This window comes from Poromitra crassiceps, assembly GCF_964638095.1.
Source record: "Poromitra crassiceps genome assembly, chromosome: 9".
NCBI classification, from domain to species: domain Eukaryota; kingdom Metazoa; phylum Chordata; class Actinopteri; order Beryciformes; family Melamphaidae; genus Poromitra; species Poromitra crassiceps.
The window spans coordinates 4,127,567-4,149,578 of NC_139630.1; the positions used below are offsets into that span (position 1 = coordinate 4,127,567).

The 22,012-nt window shown below is 42.3% G+C and overlaps 2 protein-coding genes across 2 annotated transcripts in view; one reads left to right on the forward strand and one right to left on the reverse strand.

The window, feature by feature from the left end:
• LOC310781877 (fish-egg lectin-like) overlaps positions 1-22,012 on the forward strand; it is an 880,613-nt gene that overhangs the window by 839,816 nt on the left and 18,785 nt on the right. The gene's annotated exons all lie outside the window — the stretch shown is intronic.
• LOC310781926 (fish-egg lectin-like) lies at positions 1,497-6,474 on the reverse strand. Its single transcript, XM_083642568.1, has 5 exons — positions 6,370-6,474; positions 6,049-6,288; positions 5,165-5,379; positions 3,102-3,229; positions 1,497-2,446 (listed from the first exon to the last, which is right to left on the reverse strand). Exons 1-5 carry the CDS (start codon positions 6,422-6,424, stop codon positions 2,308-2,310), a joined length of 777 nt encoding a protein of 258 aa, XP_083498694.1. The 5' UTR covers positions 6,425-6,474; the 3' UTR covers positions 1,497-2,307.

The window sequence follows — 22,012 nt, forward strand, 5'->3', positions numbered from 1 at the left end:
ATGGGTCGCTCAAGGGTACCGTGTTAGTAACAAGCGACGCACAAGGGACGGGACAAAGCGTCAATATGCTACGCGCTCGGAGTGAGAACCTGTTGGTACAGTATGTATGTAGTATGTACTGTATGGGCATGTAATATATATGCCTATATTTCTTATCTTTCTTTGGGGTCCTCCCTTTTTGATGTTTTTGTATCCTCTCCCCCCCCCCCTTTCTCATGTCTATGTGAACTTGTTTCTCATGTTGGGGGGTGGGGTGTTATGCCTTGTTTTTTGTGTTTGTAAAACCGGGTAACGTCATACTTTCAGAGGAAGGTATGTTTAAGATTGATAACCCAACATAAACAAACATATGAAAAAACATACATATGAAAAAGAGAGAAAAAAAACATAGTGGCTTAGAACAAGTAGCAATTGAATGTGATTCTTTTCTGTGGGACGGGGGTTCCCGAGGCTGTGGAAAGGCATCCTATATGGAGGATAGATATTAGCCACCGATTAATGCATACATTTATTATTCTAAGGCGTATTTACTGATTTGACCAAAGCATTTGGTATTAGTAATTTTGCTATAATTGCTTTTCCCTCTGTGACTGATGGCTTGTTGGGAGTGTGCCATAGTATGTGCACGTGTGTGTGTGTGTGTGTGTGTGTGTGTGTGTGTGTGTGTGTGTGTGTGTGTGAGAGAAGTTGGATTTCTGCCATTATCCTAAAGAACCAATATACCCGCAACGCCTATGGAGCATCTGCGCTACACTTGACCATGAAGACATTTGAACACAAAACAGGCGTATCTAAAAGTTACACGGTCAATACACAGATATTTTCACAATGCCCCTTCAGGAAAGCCCTTTGAGCCTGTTTCTGCATATCATCTTCCTTTCTTCTTCCACAAGCACACAAGACCAGGCAAGGGCTGACAACGCCAGTGCCAAGTGGTGAGTGAGAGTGGTGTGAAAATGGTAGGCCAACGCTGCGTTGTTGCATGTATCTGGTTTGGTATATCCGCAGTCACTAGTTGCACTAGTTGACCGCCGGCTGTAGTCTTTGCAGAGTGTGGGCCCGACACAGGCTACGTGAGGCGAGGCAACATTCAGCCTTTGTTGCTGATAGTTCTTGGCCGGCTTAACCAGTGATGTATTAACGAATGGGCCTACCAGGCCCAGGCCCACGGGCCCAATAACTCAGGGGGCTCATAACCCAGAGCCTCAGGGATGGGACTGAAATGATCCCTTATGGTCCCAGCCCTTAATTTTGACTAAATGTTCATTTATGTCTGTCGTCAATTAGAGGGTTTGGCTTTAATTGAGTGTAGCTGCGCTGTAAATCCTGTGTTATCCTGTGTTCCACAGGGTCCAAAATGACCACCAGCCAAATCTTATTGCAAATCGCGCGCGCACACACACACACACACACACACACACACACACACACACACACACACACACACACACACACACACACACACACACACCAACAACAACAACAACAACAACCGGTTGGATGCAAATAGTTTAATTCAGCTTGAATGGAAATGCATTACATGCAAATGCATATTGTTAGACAAGTTTAGCCAAAACAGACAGAAAAAACAGGAAAAAACTCTATATTGCTCTATATTAAAAAGAAACCCCCCAGTAATCTCTCTAAAAAAAGACACTTAAAGACCCCTAAAGTCAAAAATGTGTTTTTCTTCTTGTTCCTTCAGGTGTTTGAGCTTCAGAATGATGTCTGTGAGTTAGTTTGACACTAGAAGGCTGTTTTCACATTTATCTGCTGAAAGTGGAACATTTCTCTGTATTCATTGAACATCCAATTTTAGGGGCGGGACATGATTTGAGATGTCACAAATAGTTGAAGCTAATCCCTGTCCAATATTTAACTAATTGTGATGTGGAAACTTGAAGCCTCCGGTGCACATACACTGAGAATGGACTTTACAGTGAAGTAGGAGACATCTTGTGTCCAGCAGGAAAACTTTTGAGATGAAATATATTTGCAGACTCTATAATACACTATCATTTTGTAATGATGGAGAAGGAGTAGATTTTAAGAATTGTAACAAGATAATTCAACCTTTTTTTTTGGGGGGGGGGGGGGGGGGGGGGTACCATATGAGACACAAATTATTATTCAAAGTAGAATATTTTACATACATCTTAGAACATGACTTTATGGGGTCTTTAAACAGTTTACTCTGTCCTAAGAAAATCACACTTCTTCAATAACTAAAAGAGAAAGATATTGTATAGAGCAGATAAGGACTGGATTGTCGTTACACAAGAACTGTACGTCGCTGTGCGTCTGACATTAGCGTGTGCACCGCATGACCTGAGAAGAGGTGGTGACGAGCCAGAGAATTCCCAGGTCGTAGCTGACATGCTTCATGCTGCAAAGTGGGACGGACTTCCATGCGCTCCCATATGGAAGACTGCTTGAGATGCCGGTTCTGTTGAGAGAGGAGATGAATGTACAAGTCTGTCAATTGATCATCGGTGGTCGATGAGTTGAGTTCCCTCACCCCTTCCCCTCCCCTGAGTGAAGCGCTTTGAGTATTGAGGAAGTATACTGTATATATACTGTGTATACTGTGTATGTACTGTATATAAATCCAATCAATTATTATTATTGTTATTATTATTATTATTATTGTGTATATATATATATATATATATATATATGCTCAAGTTGGCCGGGAGGTTATGTTTTCGCCCCTGCTTGTTTGTCAGGATATGTCATGAACAAACTTGCACGAAACTTTGTAGAAAAGTAGGACACGGTCCAACTTACAGTAGACCTGATTAATGTCTGCCCACTGGTCAAAAGGGGGCATGACAATGGGTGATGGCAATCACAAAAAGACACCTAACTTTAACGGATTTATGCTACACAACACAACTTTGTAGAGAGGTTGAAAGCGCCGGTGGTGGCATGATGCACTCTGCCGAGTGCCCTCTAGGTAGCATGCACTCTGCCCAGTGCCCTCTAGTTTATTATTGGGATCATTATTATATTAACACAATATTATGGGTATTTGGCTCACAATCACAGTAAAGACTGCCCTCTTGGGTGTTGTTACCTGATCGTGTGGAGTAATGGCTTACCTCTCGTAGACCTGGCCGGAGCTGGTCACTCCAAAGACACTGCCGTCACTGCCCACCTCAACCATTTTCAAGTACACTCCCGAGATATATTTCCTGCTTCCAGAGACTTTGCAGGTATACGGATTCACCTGTAAAGAGGTGTCAACATCAGAACGACTGCCATCAGTTGCACACAAAAAATATATATATCAGTAACTACCGAACTATGGCAGTCATGATCTATGAGTGTTCGATTAATGTACTAAATAATAATAATATAAACATAGCATAAGAGTTAAGGGGCCCTATCTTCGCAAAAGCGGTAATTTAGTGTTTGCACTCGTTTAACGCCGCAATGTAAATTGGGGGCGTGGACAAGCGCATGCCTGTTATAATTTGACTGGACATAGGTGTGCCACATGCCGAACTAGGCGTCTCAGCGCAAAAATGTGGGGATAGATGGCATTATGCTATCATCAGCAGCGCGCAATTACTTTGTGCTAAGAGCTTTTAAAAGCACCTCTTACACGCTAAATACCCCGTTGCGCTTGAGCGCACCATGATCTCCGTGCGCAGTGCAGAGTAAAATTCCTTTTGGATATGTCATTACGCACAGCCTTGCTATGCCAGGACATCAAATTCTGCTGCTAAAATTGAGTATTAGCAGATAATTCAGTGAGGCAATCAACTATAACTCACTGAGAAACTTTAATCACATCGCAAAGAGGGAAATTAATTGAGAAAACTTGTTGGACAAAGGACATAGGCTATTCACCTCCATAACCCGGAGGGTCGTTGGCACCACAGACTATCTGTCAATAAGCTCTCTCCATCTCTCTCTGTCCTCGGCACGAGTGAGTCCACTCTATTGCGCATGCAGAGAATTACAGCATATTGCATGCCTCGCGCAAACAGCGATTGCGAGACGGGAATCCAATTGGTTTTTATTGATGTAATGCCCAGGCATTGCCTGGCCACACCTGTGAATAATTCTGCTACTTGAGACCGCCCAAATCCCTTTTGCGCTGGCATTTTGGGGGCGCAGATGATTTGGCACGCCTCTAATTTGCGGCACATGCCGTGAACGTTTCCGCCTCCCCGCCGAGAATTGCATCCCCAACATATTTCTGGGCTGTTTTAACTTAGAAATCAGGGAGGTCACGTCTACCCAGACAATTATATCACTTTTAAACAGTTACATTTCTCTATAAATCATTACAATATGCTCCCGTGAGGTGGGGATGCATTTAGCTACTGCCGGGCAGGGTGCAAAACTCGGCATAACACCTGGACAAATGCACAAAGCGGACCACTATCTTCCCTGCCCTTAAAGGTCTTAATTCGTGCAGCTGTAACCTCTTAAAAACGTGTGTCTCTGGTCCATAAAACATGATTCTGGATTAATTTGTCGAAAATATAGCAACCCTGTTCGTTTTGACGGAGTTGTCACTTCCTCATCTCGTCGCTTCCCAAGAATGGTCTGTTTCTATAATATATTCAGAACTAACAGTTCCCACTAACACTCCCAGCGGCCAATCAGATTAGCGTCCGTGGACCAGCATGCTAGGTTGTGTCCACAACTAATGTTAGCAACGAGCTATCGCTAATTTAACGGTTGCTACGCTAAAGAGGACATCTCAAAATGCCTAGACTTACCGAATGCACCGCCGCAGTTGCTGGATCACGTACAGTTGGCGTCGCTCCAGCTAGAAGTGTTAATTTTGTGGCTATAGACAAAATGGTGCAGGTAGCTTGTGTGAGAGAGACCGCGCGCAGTATGCTTAAGGACCCGCGTGACGTCACTTTAACCCGTCTGGGGGAACAGAGTGTAAGGGGCGTGGCTTGAAGGAGACTGCAGGGGGAAGCTGGATAGGGACAAATACAACTCTGGCAGTTCTGAGGTTGTGACCACTCATTACAGGGAGGGATGACAGCAGTAAATATACATTTACAAGTAAAAACAGCTTTTGCACGGAATGGGACCTTTGAGGCACGCTAAAACAGGTGCGCAAGTGCAAATAGGGGATATCGCCTGTACTAAGATAGGGCCCAAGGTTTCATGGGCTCTGCAAACAGTTTCCCACCTTTATGAAGAAGACATAGTAGTATTTTTTGTATATTCCCCAGCATCCGTAGGGGCCGCAGCTGTAGTAGATAAAATAAGCACTCGTATATTTCCAGTAGAGAGAGCCCTTGCGGAAGCTCAAAGTGTAGCTACTCCGTAGACAGTAGGCATAGAGGTTGCTGCTAGTGGCTCCCACAAGGAAATTATTACCAGCGTCAACCTGCTTCATTGAAGCTGCAAACAAGGAAAAACACAGAGGTATTGTATTTAGTCAGCATGTTGTCCTGACTTCATAAATATGTTTTGTAAATCTGTTTGTCTGGATTCTTTCTAGCTCACAGGAGCAATGTATTAGCACAATGAAGACACTAGCCCTGTTCGAAACCGATCCCTACTATGACAGAAATAGTGGACTATATAGTGTGTTGGCCATTTTGTACTCGTGTCCGAATTCTCATCTGTTAATTTGATTCACTATATAGTCCACTATAAAATACCCACAATGCATTGCAATTCCTAGTGAACAGAATGTACCCTACATGTTCTCCTATCTACCACAATGCAATGCTGCCGTGTTTACCAAAGGAGAAGAAGAGTGAGTTAGTGTCCGAAACTTGTTTGATCATTCCCCATATTATTATTAGTATATGATAAACACCACCTGGAGAATAGTGAGTGAGTGAGTGAGTGAGTGAGTGAGTGAGTGAGTGAGTGAGTGAATGAGTGAACCATTCCAAACACGGCTAGTCGGCTACTGTATCTGAAGTTTTTAATATGTTCTGTTTTGTGTGTGTGTATCTTTTCAGTAAGGTAATTTATCTACTACACTTTACTGCAGCAATGACCCAACTTCCCCAAGGTGAAATAAGGCATGCAAATGACAACAAATTCTCCCCTTCTTACTTCCAGATGCATATTTCCAGTAGCCACCCACAAATTTGTAGACGTAGTTACTGGTGCTGACGCCCCACATCCCTGCCTGTCCCACTGTGATGTGCTTGAGGCTGGCTGAGGGCAGTTTGAACCAGGTGGATCCACCCAGGAAATAGTTGCGATTGTATTTGTCTGTGGCGACCACTTGTCCCTGTCCAGCGTCAATCTGTTTGGCATAGGACAGGTTTGGGCCGTCGTTACAGTTCCAGGCTGTGGAGAGGAAATCATCATCAGTGAGTGGATTATTCTGTTATGTTGCAGGAAAATATACAGTATCAGATGGTGACTTACCATGACTGATGTGCAGGTGACACAGCACCACCAAGAAAGCTGCAATAGTTTTCATGATGTCTGTGGTGTCTCTGCCTCTGTTGTGCACCTCTGGATGTTCCTCTGTATCTCTATGGAGCTGATGTACTGCAAGAATGAAGCGTTGTCTCGCTTATATACAGTAACTAAGCATACAGTGGACCTGACCCATGAATCCTATTACAGCACCAACCGGTTCACCAAGAAGTTCCAAGGAAGCCGGATGGGATACATTTCCATCCGGCTCTCCATCAGGTCAATCATTTTAAAGGATGGCTTTACCGATGATCAACCCACTTTGTATCATTATAATGTTGTGGGAGAAATCCAACTCCATTTGTCCGGCTTGCAGAAACTCCACCCCCGCCAGCTGCAAGTCATTCGTTTTTTAGGGTTAGTGTTAGTTTAGTTTATTAGTTTATTTGCCACATATGACACAATATGACATTAATCCCCATAGGGGAAGAGATGCATTGTAACAGATTAAACGATAATTCAGGTTTTTTACAACCTGGACCTTATTTCCAGTTTTAATTATGATTTTTTTTTTTTTTTTTTTTTGTATATATACAACAATATACGAACAAGACAAGCAGGCTCAGGCACAGAAAAAGAAAGGTAAAAAACATACATACATCATTGACCAACCATGGAGCAAAAAAACAATTACAACAAATTAGCATGTGGACAGAAACATCTGGAAGACTCAAAACACCCCTAACTTGTTTTAGGTTTTTCATGACAAAACTAAAATTTAAAAGGTCCCAGGTTTCTCTAACTTAGCAAATAGCATGGCTGTCAAGGAAGAGTTCACAATGGAGCTGGCCTCCATTTTCAGACACAGGGGGCCCCAGGAAATTAAATTACCTGGAGTCCCTTGCCGCCAGTACATCAGAGCCCTAATGTTGGCAGCCCAGTAGTGTCTAAATACTGGTAGGGCCAGTCCTCCCTCAGACTTGGGTTTTTGCAAGTGAATTTTCGAAATTCTGTGGTTATACGTACATACATACGTACTTCCAGATGTAGGACAGAATCACAGTCTAATTTCTTGAAAAACGCTGATGTGAGAAAGATGGGAAGATTTTGACAAAGATAAAGGAACCTAGGAAAGGAAAACCATCTTGATTTTATACGGCCAATCATGGAGAGGGGCAGGGTCCTCCAGTTATCTATACACTGTTTAAGTCTTGAAACAAAGTCCGCAAAGTTCAATTTAAATATTAGTTTAGGATCTCTGGGTATGGTCAGGCCAAGAGGTGAGGCGGTCCCTTGCCAGTTTGAATGGGAGATTTTCTAGGAAACCAGGAGTGAAGACATCAGAAAGAGGCATAAAGTTACTCTTTGTCCAGTTAATTGTGTATCCAGACAGCTTACCAAAGGAGGTGATTAATTATATGAGAGGGGGGATCGATTGTTCCGATTTACAGTATGTAGCTATAGTATTACGTTGTTGGCGTACAAACTGATACGGGTCTCAATACCTCCGACCTTCAGACCTGGAATACCTGGGTGACCACGTATTTTTAATGCAAGGGGCTCGAGCGCAACAGTGAAGAGGGCCGGCGAAAGAGGGCAGCCCTGCTGGACAGAGCGAAGTAATGGAAACCTGGCTGACTTATAACCATTGGTTATATGTCATGTCGGACTAGCGTATAAGCTTTACCCAGGATATTAATGAATCACCAAACCCAAATCTACACAGTGACTCAAACATATAAGGCTACTCAACCTGAGCGAACGCTTTCTGCGCGTCAAGTGATAAAATCGCTGCACCACTGTCATCTGTGTATGGTGTTGAGGAGACGTCTGACATTTGAGAAAGAGAACCTATTCAGGATGAACCCTGTCTGGTCAGGATGAATGATGGATGACAAATGTCTATTTAGCCGGGCAGCGTTTCAGTGATTGCCTTTCTGTCATAATTCTGGAGCGCTATGGGTCTGTAGCTGGCTGGATCTGCTTCCTCCTTCCCCTTCTTTAGAATGAGAGAGATGTTAGCTTCATACAGAGTTTTAGGTAAGACTTTGTCCTTCTTAGAGCTAGATATTTTGAGGAGTGGGGCCGCTGGGGCGAGAATATCACAGAATTTCTTATAAAATTCAGGACCAAATCCATCCGGCCCAGCTGCTTTGCATGATGGAAATGATTTAATGGCAGAAATTATTTCTTCCAATGTGAAATCAGAGTTTAAGTCCTCTCTGGCAGCGTCGCAAAGTTTGGGTGTTTCAAGAGTCAAAATTCAGATCAGATTGAGCGTCATCACACTTAGATGAGTAGAGTTAACTGTAAAACTCCCTAAAACGGTAATTTATCTCCTTGAGATTAGTCTTAAATATGATTTTTAAGTCACCCTGGTAAGTCCGGTTTGATTCCCATTAACTGAAACGCTAATTTGTTTTGAACTGCGACCTGAAAACAAGGAAAACGGGGCATGTGAAATGCTTGTAATTATGTTTTTGACAACGTAGATTGAATGACAAATGCAGCTGAAGATGTTCTAAAATGGCCACTTTACTTTTGGGAACCAGTTTGCCATCAAACAATTCCAGGAATCCTATAGCAGGATATTACACAGAAACCAGAGAAACTGAGAGGGCTCAGGTATCAAAGAACACTGTTGGCAAACAGCCCCAAAACACTCCGTTTACAGAAGCATGCAACAAGGGTAAGCATTGAAAAGCATGTTTAACTATCACATTCAGGAACATCCTGCTGATAGAACAGAGCACATATTTACTGTTTGAGAGGGACTACGTGTTTGATGTTGACTGATCACCTAAAACACACAAGTGTTCAATTTCCAACTGCCTCTATGTGACTTTGCTTTTCTGAAATATTGTTCACCCTTAATGACATATGTTTAATCTTTCATCAAAGTGCATATTATAGATGATTCCAGTAGGGCTACACTGCCCTATAAAGCCTAACCACAGTAACTATGCTAACAATGAACTGAGAAAAATGGCTTTAAGGTTTTTAGACTGTCCAGTAGTGATGCGCGGGTCACCCAGAACCCGCCGGGTTGGCAAATTATGAAAATATCGCGGGTGCGGGCGGGGCAGGCTCAGAACGTGACAAAGCAACATTATTAAATAGCCTAATTTAGAGCAGAGAAACACGCAGAGTAATTAACCTTAAAGACGTTAACTCTCTCTCACACGTAGGTACACACAATCAGACAAGACTCCTGCTGCACTCTCTATAACCTACATGGAGTAAAGAAACGCTTCAATGAGGTAACCTATGTGGTCTCAAAACAAACATTTCGGAAGGATTATTAGCTGTAATTATTATTTGAAGTGTCCATATAATAATGCCACCGCAGATTTTCTGTTGTGGACCTGCTGCACTACTACGTTTAGTAGCCTACTACTGCAACATGGCCAATTGAGAGCGCATGAGGTAATTAAAATAAATGGGGAAGAATAAGAACTGTTTCTGTAGCCTGCCTAGTGCCTACCTCTATACCTGCTACCTCCATTTGAAACACTGCGGTCACGCCATCCGCACTTTGGGGAAGCGTAGTCAGTCGCGCTATCTGAAGACCATGGATTAATTGAAGAAAGACCGACATGAAAGCAGCAGCGCAACTCATCCAGAGCAGTATAGTAGGCCTAGGCTACAACTGTTGTCGCGCACGGCAGCATGTGAGTGTCTGTGTGTGTGTGAGAGAGAGGGGGGGAGAGACACAGAGTTATTAGATACTTTGCACACCTTGGAAGCTCTGCTGTGCTCCTCCTGAGTCCGGAGACATATTACATTAAATTGGCCGTTGCGGGCTGCTGGGTTGGGCTGGGTTCGGAATTTTCAGATATTTTAACGGGCTGGGCGGGGCGGGCTGGCTCCAATGACGGGTTGGGTTGGGGCGGGCCTTAAAAAACCATGACCCGCGCATCACTACTGTCGTCAGCATCATCTTCACCACTGGTGGTGTGGTTTTTGGTCATCATTCTGACACAATGAATTGATGAGCACTGTTTTTTATTATCTTAATTTAGAGCAGTTTTTCATTACAAATCAGATCAGCTTTTCAGATGGATAATACATCCAAGAACATAGCATATTAAAAATGTTGAATAAAATGAATTACAGACAGAGTTTTAATGATAATTTATGCAGCAATTAAAAAGCTCATCCTGATGAGCTAGCTAGTGATACCAAACTATTATCACTATCTACTATGATTGGGTTAGCTGATAATAGCCCACAGATGAAGAGTTCCTGTTGGAGAACATTATCTCTTATGGATTGCTAGAGATACAGCATCTATGATTTATGATGATAGACACTGAAGATTCATTCATTAACAATTTGGACGTCTGTCAGTGCGGAAATTAACTGGATTAACTAAACGGATTACACTTGCACGTGTCAGATAGCTAGCGTTTGTTTTTTATTAATTTGTTTTACTACAGTTTGGTAGACTGATTGGATTTGATAATTACAGAGGGATTCCCAGTGAGAAAAATATTATGCCTTGGTGATTGGTGAGAGGTGTACAAGCACTAAAGCCTTCAGGGAGCAGGTAGGAAAGTTATAACTAGGCTATTACAACCCATCTAGTTTATCATAATCCTTACCATTTTCTGGATATTTGCGTTTCAAAGCAAGCTTCACAATTCTTTCCCCCAGGATTGTGCCATCATGAGGGAGTGACATGAATTATGTTGGGCTTTGTTATGGAAAGAGCAGGAAAATTGCAGTAACTACAAAATTCAAACAAAAACCAAGGCGAACTTCAAAGTGTAGTTACTGCATGTAAAGTCAATAGTTTTTTTTTTACTTTTGTAGGTTCTAGTTTTCTGAATTTTGTAGCGGTGAAAACTTCTGGGTCTTGTTTCTTGTTAGATTGCCAATTCTAATTACTCAGCGTGACCGGCAGGAAGGACCGGTCACGCTGAGTAAAAGACCGGAAGAAAGACCTGACGTGTCTTCAGTTGTATCAGAAGGAGAATACTGGAGCACTCAGGTCGTCTTTAGATGGTTTATTATAAGGTGCAGATCAAACACTGATGTTTCGACACTTGCTCTTCTTCAGAGTGAGCTTTGCATTGGATTCACAGTGTGTTTGAATGAGGAGCAGAGGGGAGGAGCAAGCAATATGCAAGCTGGCTGCCAAATCATACAATCAATCATCCAATACAACTTATCACCACATTAACAGACCAGCAAAGAATTCAGTATTAACTGTCAAATGCAAAAATATATAGCAGCAAGATGACAAATACATTAAAACCAACAATGGTTAGATAAAGACCTTTGAAAAAGTTCAGGAGGTGAATCACTCAACCAGGGTTTTGCCTGGTTACAGAATACAAGGAACATACAGTTAGTATAGTAAAGTAGATGTAACCTCAAAGACAAACCAACATAGAAATCAGTAGTTTGTCAACTGCAAGAAATACAGCAGATTGACCAATGTATGTTAAAAACAATATAATGGTAAAGTGCAATTATAGAAAACAGGACAGGTTAAGTTCCTCATTTAAACCTAAGGGCTCTACTGAGTTTAGCTCATGAATCCAGAAACTCTCTCTTTTGAGTAGTCTGTTCACTATATCACCACCTCTAGGGGAGATCTTGATTTTTTCTATACCCCAAAACTTTAATGAGGCTGGTGAACCGTGATTAGCTTTGACATAATGGCGGGCAATTGAGTAATCTAGATTTTTATTACGAATTGCTGATTTATATTCTGCTATTCTAATTTTAAGAGTGTCTTCCTTCTAGCCTGACATGCTTTGTCGACCAAGAATCCAAACTATATTCAGTGGTGTATAAAGTACTCGAAATCCATACTTGAGTAAAAGTATAGATACTTTACCAGAAAATGACTTGGGTAAAAGTCAAAGTAACCCATTAAAATATTACTTGAGTAAAAGTCTTAGAGTAGCAAATATTTTCTGTAGCCTACTTAAGTATCAAAAGTATTTTTTTATATTAAATGTACTTAAAGGTATTGAAAGTAAAAGTACAAGTAAATCCTGTTTATAAGAAAGCAAACAGTCCGGATTTTCAGAATTTTTAGCTTTATTGTGAGTTTGCTTACATATTTATCTTATAGTCTGCCATTTGAACTGACTGCAGCTTTTGGCACAAGTGTCTGCTTTAGGCTGTCATGGCGATGGGATATCTCCATGTCAAGGGGAAATATATAATAATAATAAAATAATAATAATCCTCATCATAATCACCGTCCATTGTGGACATCTCCTCCATATAGCTATATGCCTGGATATTGTCACGGCCAGATAAACAGTTAATCAATGTAATCACTCTATAGAAATTGAAACGGACGTTATACCTTTCTGAAACACAACAGTATTATTGGGCTGTGACAAAATAGCGACAGTTACAGCAGACTAGCAACGGAAATACCACGATTTACTTTCAGAATAAAATGCTTCTCACCGTTGGAGAAACAAATAAAGCACTTAGGATTTTATTTTGAAATCCTTAAGCGGAAGACCTATACTTTTACGTTCTGGCTGCGTGGACGCTTGACCAATTTGAAGCTTACCCCAATTGAGACGCTTGGTTTCTTGTTTTCTGGTAGCATATTCTGTCATTCTGGTTCAATTGGGCAGAATGTAAAGACAATTTAGAGTACCGTAATTCTTCCAATAATAATAATAATAAAATAATAATGATTGGATTTATATAGCGCCTTTCCAAGTGCTCAAAGCGCTTCACAGAATCATTATTCGTTCACACCATTCGTACCGGTGGTTCGAAAGCGTGGCAGCCACACATCGGCGCTCAACGGCCCCTCTGACCACCATCATTCATGTCTAAATTCATACCAATCATACGAGGCAAGGAGGGTTAAGTGTCTTGCCCAAGGACACAACAACAGCAGCGGGGATCGAACCGCCAACCCTTGCGTCATTGGCCGACCCGCTCTACCTCCTGAGCTAAAGCCGCCCCAATAAGCGCCTGTACTCTAATTGCTGCCGGGTCTTCCCTTTACCGCCGGGTCCAAATTGATTTAGCATAATAAGCGCCCGACTCATTTTCCCGCCAGGGCGTTTTTTAGAATAAATATGTTTTTTTGTACTGTATGTTTTTGTGATGACTAAATTCAGTCACTTACGGTAATTACATTGTTTGGAGGAAGTCAGGTGGAAGTTTCTATTCTATATTCTATTTCTATCTCTATATTTTCTATTCTAGTTTTATATTTTATTTATACATGCTGTACATGCCCCCTAGCTATCTATCCCCTAGCTCCGTGCGGCCCAGGCTGTGCCGGGACATTTCCTTCGGCGGCTGGCCGAGCAGGGCATCACGTACCGCGGCCAAACACAAAAACTCCTCGCGCTGCCCTCCTGGAGTATTTTCCGGAGGGTGGGGGTTAGGGACAGGACCTAAAACAGAGCGTTTCAGTCAGAGGGTGAACTGAAGGGGGCAGTGAGAGCCAGTACAAGATAAACTGAGTTTTTTCAACTATGAATGATGCAATAAGTTACTCTACTGGAGGCCAACAATAAAATAATAATACATTATATTAGCAAAATATGGGCCCTTTAATATAATATGAATATGAATAGTTAATTAATATAATAACAATTAATATGTGTGTATATATAATATAATACTAATAATAATAATAACTTATATTATATATTTAATATAATAATAATAATTAATAGTTATTAATTAGTGTGTGACAAAGACTTAGAGACATTGTTCATGTGTGATGTACTGTAACTGCTCTTCCTTTTGTCCCGTCAGCTACCTGTCAGGCTCACATGGGGGGGGGAGCGGAAGGGGTCTGCAGTATGACTTCTGTCACTGATGAAGCTCTAGAAGCAATTCAGCATTATTGTTACTCTACACAGCCTTGACCTTATCAGGAGACACATTGACAAAAAAATATTTTCAAGAGCAACAATTCTGCATTTGTTCCCTATATTTTGGTTATTTATTTATTGGGTGGTTTATTTATTTATGTATTCATTCATTCATTCATTCATTCATTTAAGTCGAACAAGAGCCACAACAACTACCCAGGCCAGTAGCCATAAATGAGGCTCACTCAGTCATCACTGGCTAGTGGCTACGTAATACATATCGATATCAGACAAAGCCAAATTACAGTTGCACTTATTTAACTCCGTTTTTGCTACATAGACCACCATAAGATGTGATTTGCATCCCCTCCAGACCTGCCCTCCAGACCTGCCCTCAGTGCCCTGGCACATAAACACAGACTTTAAAGCATAAAAAAGCATTGAGGTGACTTCCATGTTTTGGGGGCTCTCTCCTAGCACATGAAGGCTGAGTTTGGTGCTTAACATCCAGGTAGAGGTGATCTCGACATCTCGGGGCTGGTGGGGTGTAAAATGGCATTACAGGCTGCTGCATGCCTGTCTGTCTGAAATTTCAACATGAAACTGAAATGGGGGGGGGGGGGGGGGTGGCTCTCTGTATAATTCTTTGTTTTGACAAACATACATACCTGATTCATGTTGACTGATATCTGTCAGTGTGCGCCGGCTGTGCTGCTGTCATTCAGTCTGCATGTGGCTGAGTGCACTGCTGGAGTGGGCGGGGACGGCCGTTTTGGGCTGCTGACTTCAGGGGCGGCTTGAAAAAACACTGGTCCATGCAGAGGCCTATTATAAATGGTGCATTCAAGGCCAAGAGAGCTCGGAAAAGGCATTTCTCTTTGAATGCTGCCTTCAGTGACGGCACTTTTTTTATTTTATATTAGTTCAGATACAATCACATATGACAGACACACACACACAGTGTTCCTTGACCACTGGGTTCTTCTGACAATTTGATCTATTTCTGCTTGGGGAAGGGGGGAGGTTGGGGGACATTTATCAAGCATTAAAGAAGAGAAGAAACAAACAAAAACTAACAAACAAATAAAAACAACTTCAGTACAGCATCAAAAAGAAAAAGGTAGCAGCTAGTCAGTCGTCCAGATACAGTTTTACAGGTAGCCATATCCGCACAAAACTATCTCTCTTCATCTGCAGCCGTGCGGTCATTTCCTCCATAATGTATACCTGTCTCAATCTCTTAGTCCATTGTTCCACTGTAGGGGGTTGTTTTTACAACCAAGATATAGTTATCATTTTCCTTGCAATTAAGACAAGTATCTTAAAGACATACAGAGTGTTTCCATGAGGTATGTTACTTGGTGTACATCCCAGAATATAATACAGTGGATTTAAAGGTACATCAATATTTAACATAACATTTATCTCATTTTTAATACTCTCCCAGAATTTCTGCAATTTTGGACAATCCCAGAAAGTATGTGTATGGTCTCCAATCATACCACAACCTCTCCAGCACAGCGGTGAGGACCCACCTCCAAACCCAGAGACCACTTGAGGGGTGCTAAAAAACCTAACTTTAACTTTCCAATCAAACTCCTTCAGCATAGGACTATTCATGGTCTTATGGGTAGTTGAGAAACTCTCCTCCCACTCTTCATCCTCTATTATCACATTAGCTTCTAGTTCCCATTTTTCCTTAATGTAAAGTGTGTCTCCTGAATCATCTAGTTGTAGCATCCTATAAATATCAGATATATATTTTCTTTCACCCAAATCCTTTTCTATCATGCTAATAAAATACTGTTCCACCTGTGTTGGAGGTCTCTTAATTGCTTCCCATTCTTTGTGAGTTGTTAAATAATGCCTGATTTGAAAATATTTAAACAGATCTTGCGAAGGCAGCCCAAAACTTTGTTGTAGTTGTGCAAAAGATTTCAGACAATCTCCTTCCAGTAGTTGATTAATAGTAACCAGGCCAGTGTCTGCCCAGCTCTTAAAGCCACCCTCACGGAAATCTATATTCTTTGCTATGGGCATAGCCCTTGATATTGACCTGGGTCCTCCCCCTTTTTTTCTTATGTCTCCCCACACTTTCAATGTATTTTGTATCCAATTATTTCCAATCTTAGTTATTTTCCAGTATGCTGGACCCAAGAAAGCTATTGATTGGAGAGAATGGCAGGAATTGAATTTTGTTCAATCTGTACCCATCCTGTATCCAAATCACCCTTAATCCAATAGACCAAAGTCCGTAGCTGGGCCGCCCAGTAGTAGTTTTTAAAATTAGGCATGCTCAGACCACCCTTCTGTTTTGATAAAAGGAGCGTTTTGAGCCTAACTCTAGGTCTTTTCTTTTGCCAGATATACTTCAAAAAAAGTTTCTCTAGCATCTTAAAAGTTGTAGAGGGTACTGGTATGGGTAAAGACTGAAAAAGAAAAAGAAATCTGGGTAGCACATTCATTCGAATTGATTCAATTCTTCCAGAAAGAGAAAGAGGTAGAATTTCCCATCTAGCAATGTCAGATTTTATATGTAAAATCAACTTCTCATAATTTGCTTGATATAACTGAGTAATCATGGGGGTCAAAATAATTCCTAGGTATCTAAATCCTTCTTTAGCCCAATAGAAGGGAGCTATATTGTTCAGGTGAGGTGGCCAATTTCCCACAATCATCATGGCTTCTGATTTGGTCTCATTTATTTTATAGCCTGATAGCTCACCATAGGTTCTAAGACTTTTCATTAAAGTTGGAATGGATTCTGAGGGGTTTGTAATGTAAAGTAATATATCATCTGCAAACAACAAGATCTTATGTGAAGTACCTTTTTGGTCATTTATTCCCTGTATCTGGGGATTTGATCTGATCTCCGCCAATGGCTCTATGCTAATCGCGAACAATGAAGGAGACATTATGTCCCCTTGACGTGTCCCTCTGTGTATCTCAAAGAAATCAGAGCAGTGGCCATTGACCCTAACTCTAGATTTAGGATTTTTATATATTATTTTTATCCAGTCAATAAATGTGTTATTAAATCCCATACAATTCAATGTTAATTCCAGATACAGCCAGTCAACTCTGTCAAATGCTTTCTCGGCATCTAAGCCGAGAAGCAAAGCAAAGGGCAATTTCCATACAAAGCACCATTAGAAATGTTGCATTCATGGTCAGGAAAGGGCACTTTTTACAGACTGAAAAAAAGGCAGGGGCTCAAGCCCCCTTTGATGTCTATGTGTGCACGTGCCTGCCTGTGTCGGCCGGCTGATAGATGTGGGAGGGGTGCAGCGAGCTTGAGAAACGAGATCTTCACTGTCAAGAAACAAGCAGCACACAGCTCTAATGTTAGACCGGATGAAAACAACACAACTGTGTTTTCCCCCGATGCAAGAATGAATAAATACTCCGGGGTTACGGCAGCCAATCGGCGTTAAGCAGCAAGCGACTGTTGGCAGCGAAATTTCGCTCGAGTTGGGATATTTCATCTCGGGCGACGAGCGAATTTTCGCCCTATCTCTCTGTCTCTGTCGCTCAGACGCCCAGCGATTTTTCTCCTGGGCAAATATATGCTCAATCGTTCGTTTGCATTGACTTTGTATGTGAACTCGATGCCAGCCAGCGACAAACGTTAATAAGTCGGTGTGAATGCACCTTTAGCACAAAAACACTGGTGGTTGGCACGCCTGGTTTACCAGGAATGGGGTTCAACTCCCTACAGTGTCCTGCTTATTGGTGTGGCAATTGGAGGAAATCAAATATTGTTTTCTCAAATCAACAATATTGTCTCAGTTCATGTTCATTTCTATGGTTAGTTTTAAATTACAGTTCAATAGAAGGTTTGTGTGCACATCCAACCTTTTGTTAGGCCAGGTGCTGGGTACAGCAGCACAATATAGAAAAAATAGAGAAATACCCACACACTGGAGCAGCTCCAATATATTTAATTAAACAGCTACTGCTAGTTTTAAATTAATTACACACACCAAGGATGTAATATGATGTAATGGTGTTTTCCCTCCTCTTCTCTGACTCCAGTGCCGTGTTCTACCTGGCAGTGATGGGTGAAGCCCCTGCTTCTTGGTCATCAGTGCTGGCCTCGCTCTTCCCTGCAGCAGTTCCCACCTGGATGGTATGAAATGCTGCCACTATTTTTTTTATTTTTTTTATTTAACCTTTATTTAACCAGATAAAACAATTGAGATACAAAATCTCTTTTACAAGTCAAGTCAACTTTATTTATAGAGCACATTTACAACAAAAGCCGACCAAAGTGCTTCACAGATAAAACACTAAAATATAGAAGAAAACGACAAGTACAGAATACACTGCTACAGAGCAAGGTGCAGTACAATGCAGCAAATACAAGTCATAAAAACAAAGTGACTAGGTTGTTAAGGGGCAGGCTCAACTCAGGTCGAAGGCCAGTGTTACGACCCGGCCTAGGGGAACCGGACCATACATGAAATGAGCCCCATCCTCCCCAGAGCTCAAGAACAGCCACAGAACAAGTTGTTTGGATATGAAAAAGTAACAATGAATTTATTGTAAAACATTAAACAAAACAGAGGGTTGCAAATGACAGAGCAAAATAACATAAAACTGGAGGTTGGCTTCAGAGTAGGCCAAAGCCCAAAAAGTACTACCTAAAGGCTTACCTAACAAAATAAGAAGAAGAAACCAAAATACATCGTCTTACCTCCCTAACTACAAAAACAGGAGAAAAAAGGGGGTTAAACATAAATGGCGGCCTACTCCTACAGCTCCAGTAAATAATATGCTAAAGATCAATTGTGGCTGGTTGAGGTCTGGGCAGTCTGGGTTGTGGCCCTGCGCGCACCAGCCTCTGGTTGTTGGGTCTCTTATAAGGGCTGGGCCTTCCCACCTCCAACCAATCACCGCTCCTGATTTCAGACACTCACACATACACACCTGGAACCCATGCACACAATCACTCAGACAATCAGGGGAGGGAAACACAAGCAATTAATGAAAAATCAACCCAACATAAAGCCAAAATACGACAGCAGTCGTAACACCTCCTTTCCCCAAGAATTAGGCATCCCCCTAAGATGCCCGATATCAAGTGAAAGAGTGGAACACTGCGGCAATTTCATTATATAGGCTAGACAAAAATGAATCTCCTAGTTAAAAATTTGGTCTAGTTTTTTTTTTGTCGGTGTAGACTTGCACCGTAGGCTACGTCGGACAAAACACACTAACGGACGAAAATACTGTCGGACGAAACACACTATTTCAAAACAAGCTATTGTAAAGGCACATATTCTCCAGTACAGACTGGATACCACCGATTACACACCAACAGTATTTGGCTCCCGTCTGTGTCTTCTTGAGCGAGCCTTTTGAGGGGACGGTCGCGAATCGCCACCTCCAGACTCAAAACCAGACACAGACTAGGCGTAACCTGGACAAAATCACCAGACCACGAGGGATACACTCCAAACCAATGTCTGATTTGGTGACGGGAAACATCCTTTCCAATAGAAACGAAGCTCACAAAAGTCATACGGACATTGCTCGAATCACATGTAACAGACCAAATCTATTCACTGAGTTTAACATGCTACCACAGAATATAAGAAGACAGCTCACTCACCTAAGTTAATAATAAACTCCGACAGATCCACAACTTCACACATTTTACGAGCCTTGCGCGCGCGTAATCGCGCACCTGAAAAACACAGTTGGCTCAAACGAGGTGACAGGGGCACACACACACACACACAGGCACATAAAGTTTTGGGTGAAGCACACTTTTCCTCTGGCTAAATCTTACAGAACATCCAAAAACGTAACAAACGAAATGGAGATCCACATCCCCATTCTGCACAGGCTGTGGGTCAGAGAGAGGACTGTTTTCTCCTGATGACAGGACAGTTACCAATCAAATGGCCAGACTCATGACAATAGAAACACTCACGGCTCTCACCAAAAGCCGGAGATGCGTTTTTACGCGCAACATTTGGTGACATATTACGCGCAGGCATGAAGTCTTGCCCACGTGAGACAGGCAGAGCGAATTTATAAGTCAAAATGAACTCCTCTGCTAGCACGGCGGTATTAGTTACAGATGCAACTTTTTGCTCATTAAGGTAAACCATGATCCTGTCGGGAAGACACTTTTTAAACTCCTCCGGCAAGATCAACTCTCTCATCCCCTCTACAGTTTTAACACTACATGCCTGGCACCACTTATCAAACAACAAACTCTTCTCGCGCGCAAAGTCAACATACGACTGATTGGCAGTTTTCTCACCATTTCTAAAACGTTGTCTGTAGGCTTCAGGCACAAGTTCATAAGCCTGCAACACTGTTTTTTTCAACAGCTGATAATCCTGACTTTGCTCAATGGACAAACTCGCACAGACTTCCTGGGCTTTCCCAACAAGTTTGCACTGTAACAGAAGTGACCAGAACTCTGTGGGCCATTTTAATGTAGTGGCTATGTGCTCAAAAGCGCTGAAATAAGAATCCACCTCAGACTCACGAAACTGTGGGACTAAACCGATGTGCTTACTGAGATCAAATGCCGGGACAGAGCTGCTTGGGTGCCATGGCGCCAGTCCGATACCTCACGAGTCCGACACCTCACGAGTCCGAAAAAAGAGGCATTGGACAGGGGATCATGTCTATGTTTCCCGGGTTCTATATTCCCCGTTTTTCACTAACCCTAAACCTAACCTCCCCTGACCCTAACCCAAAACCTAACCTCTCCCAACCCCACGCCTAAACCTAACCTCCCCCAGACCCTAACCCAAAACCTAACTTCTCCCACCCCCACGCCTAAACCTAACCTCCCCCAGACCCTAACCCAAAACCATGAGGTGTCGGACTCGTGAGGTATCGGACTCGTGAGGTATCGGACTAGGGGGCAGTCCCCGCTGCTTGTGCCTTGATGGAATGATTGGACGGGGGTGGAGACCACAGGTGCTCCCTATTCCAACTCAAGAGCTCTGACGCGGAGATGCATGGCCTGCACCTCTAGCTCTCTGCTTTTTTCTCTCCGCCTCCTTTATCTGGAGGGTCATTTGGAGATCCTCAAAACCCCCAGCAAGTTCACGGGCAGGACCGGACCCCACACCAGCAACGAACCCGCCAGCAGCTCCCGCCACTTTCGCGTCTGTTCCTGCTGTATCAGATCCGCCATCCCCCTCACCTGCCACCAATGAGGGAGACTGAGGCAGCACACCTTTCTCCACCAGCACATCACACAGCTTCTTTTTCACGTCTGCCTTCCGGGCACAGTAAAGCACATCGATTTTAAAATGGGTTGCCACAGCCAACAAGTCATTTTTCCTACATTTATCAATTATGTCCCACGAAGGACTGTCCACAAATTCATCCACTATCTCCATTTGAAAAAAGAAAAACCTACACAATACAAAAACTGCCAAACAGAAGTATGAAAACTACTTACCATGACTTACCATAACGCGAGAAGAAACAAATGGACGAGCCCCCAATTTCATGTTACGACCCGGCCTAGGGGAACCGGACCATATATGAAATGAGCCCCATCCTCCCCAGAGCTCAAGAACAGCCACAGAACAAGTTGTTTGGATATGAAAAAGTAACAATGAATTTATTGTCAAACATTAAACAAAACAGAGGGTTGCAAATGACAGAGCAAAATAACATAAAACTGGAGGTTGGCTTCAGAGTAGGCCAAAGCCCAAAAAGTACTACCTAAAGGTTTAAAGCTTACCTAACAAAATAAGAAGAAGAAACCAAAATACATCGTCTTACCTCCCTAACTACAAAAACAGGAGAAAAAGGGGGTTAAACATAAATGGCGGCCTACTCCTACAGCTCCA

Coding starts and splice junctions, on each gene's coding strand:
- LOC310781926 (XM_083642568.1), bottom strand. CDS start 6,424: ATGAAAACTATTGCAGCTTTCTTGGTGGTGCTGTGTCACCTGCACATC. Junction 3,230..5,164: donor ACTATGTCTTCTTCATAAAG/GTGGGAAACTGT, acceptor ACCTCTTTACAG/GTGAATCCGTATACCTGCAA. Junction 2,447..3,101: donor TCCGGCCAGGTCTACGAGAG/GTAAGCCATTAC, acceptor CTCTCTCAACAG/AACCGGCATCTCAAGCAGTC.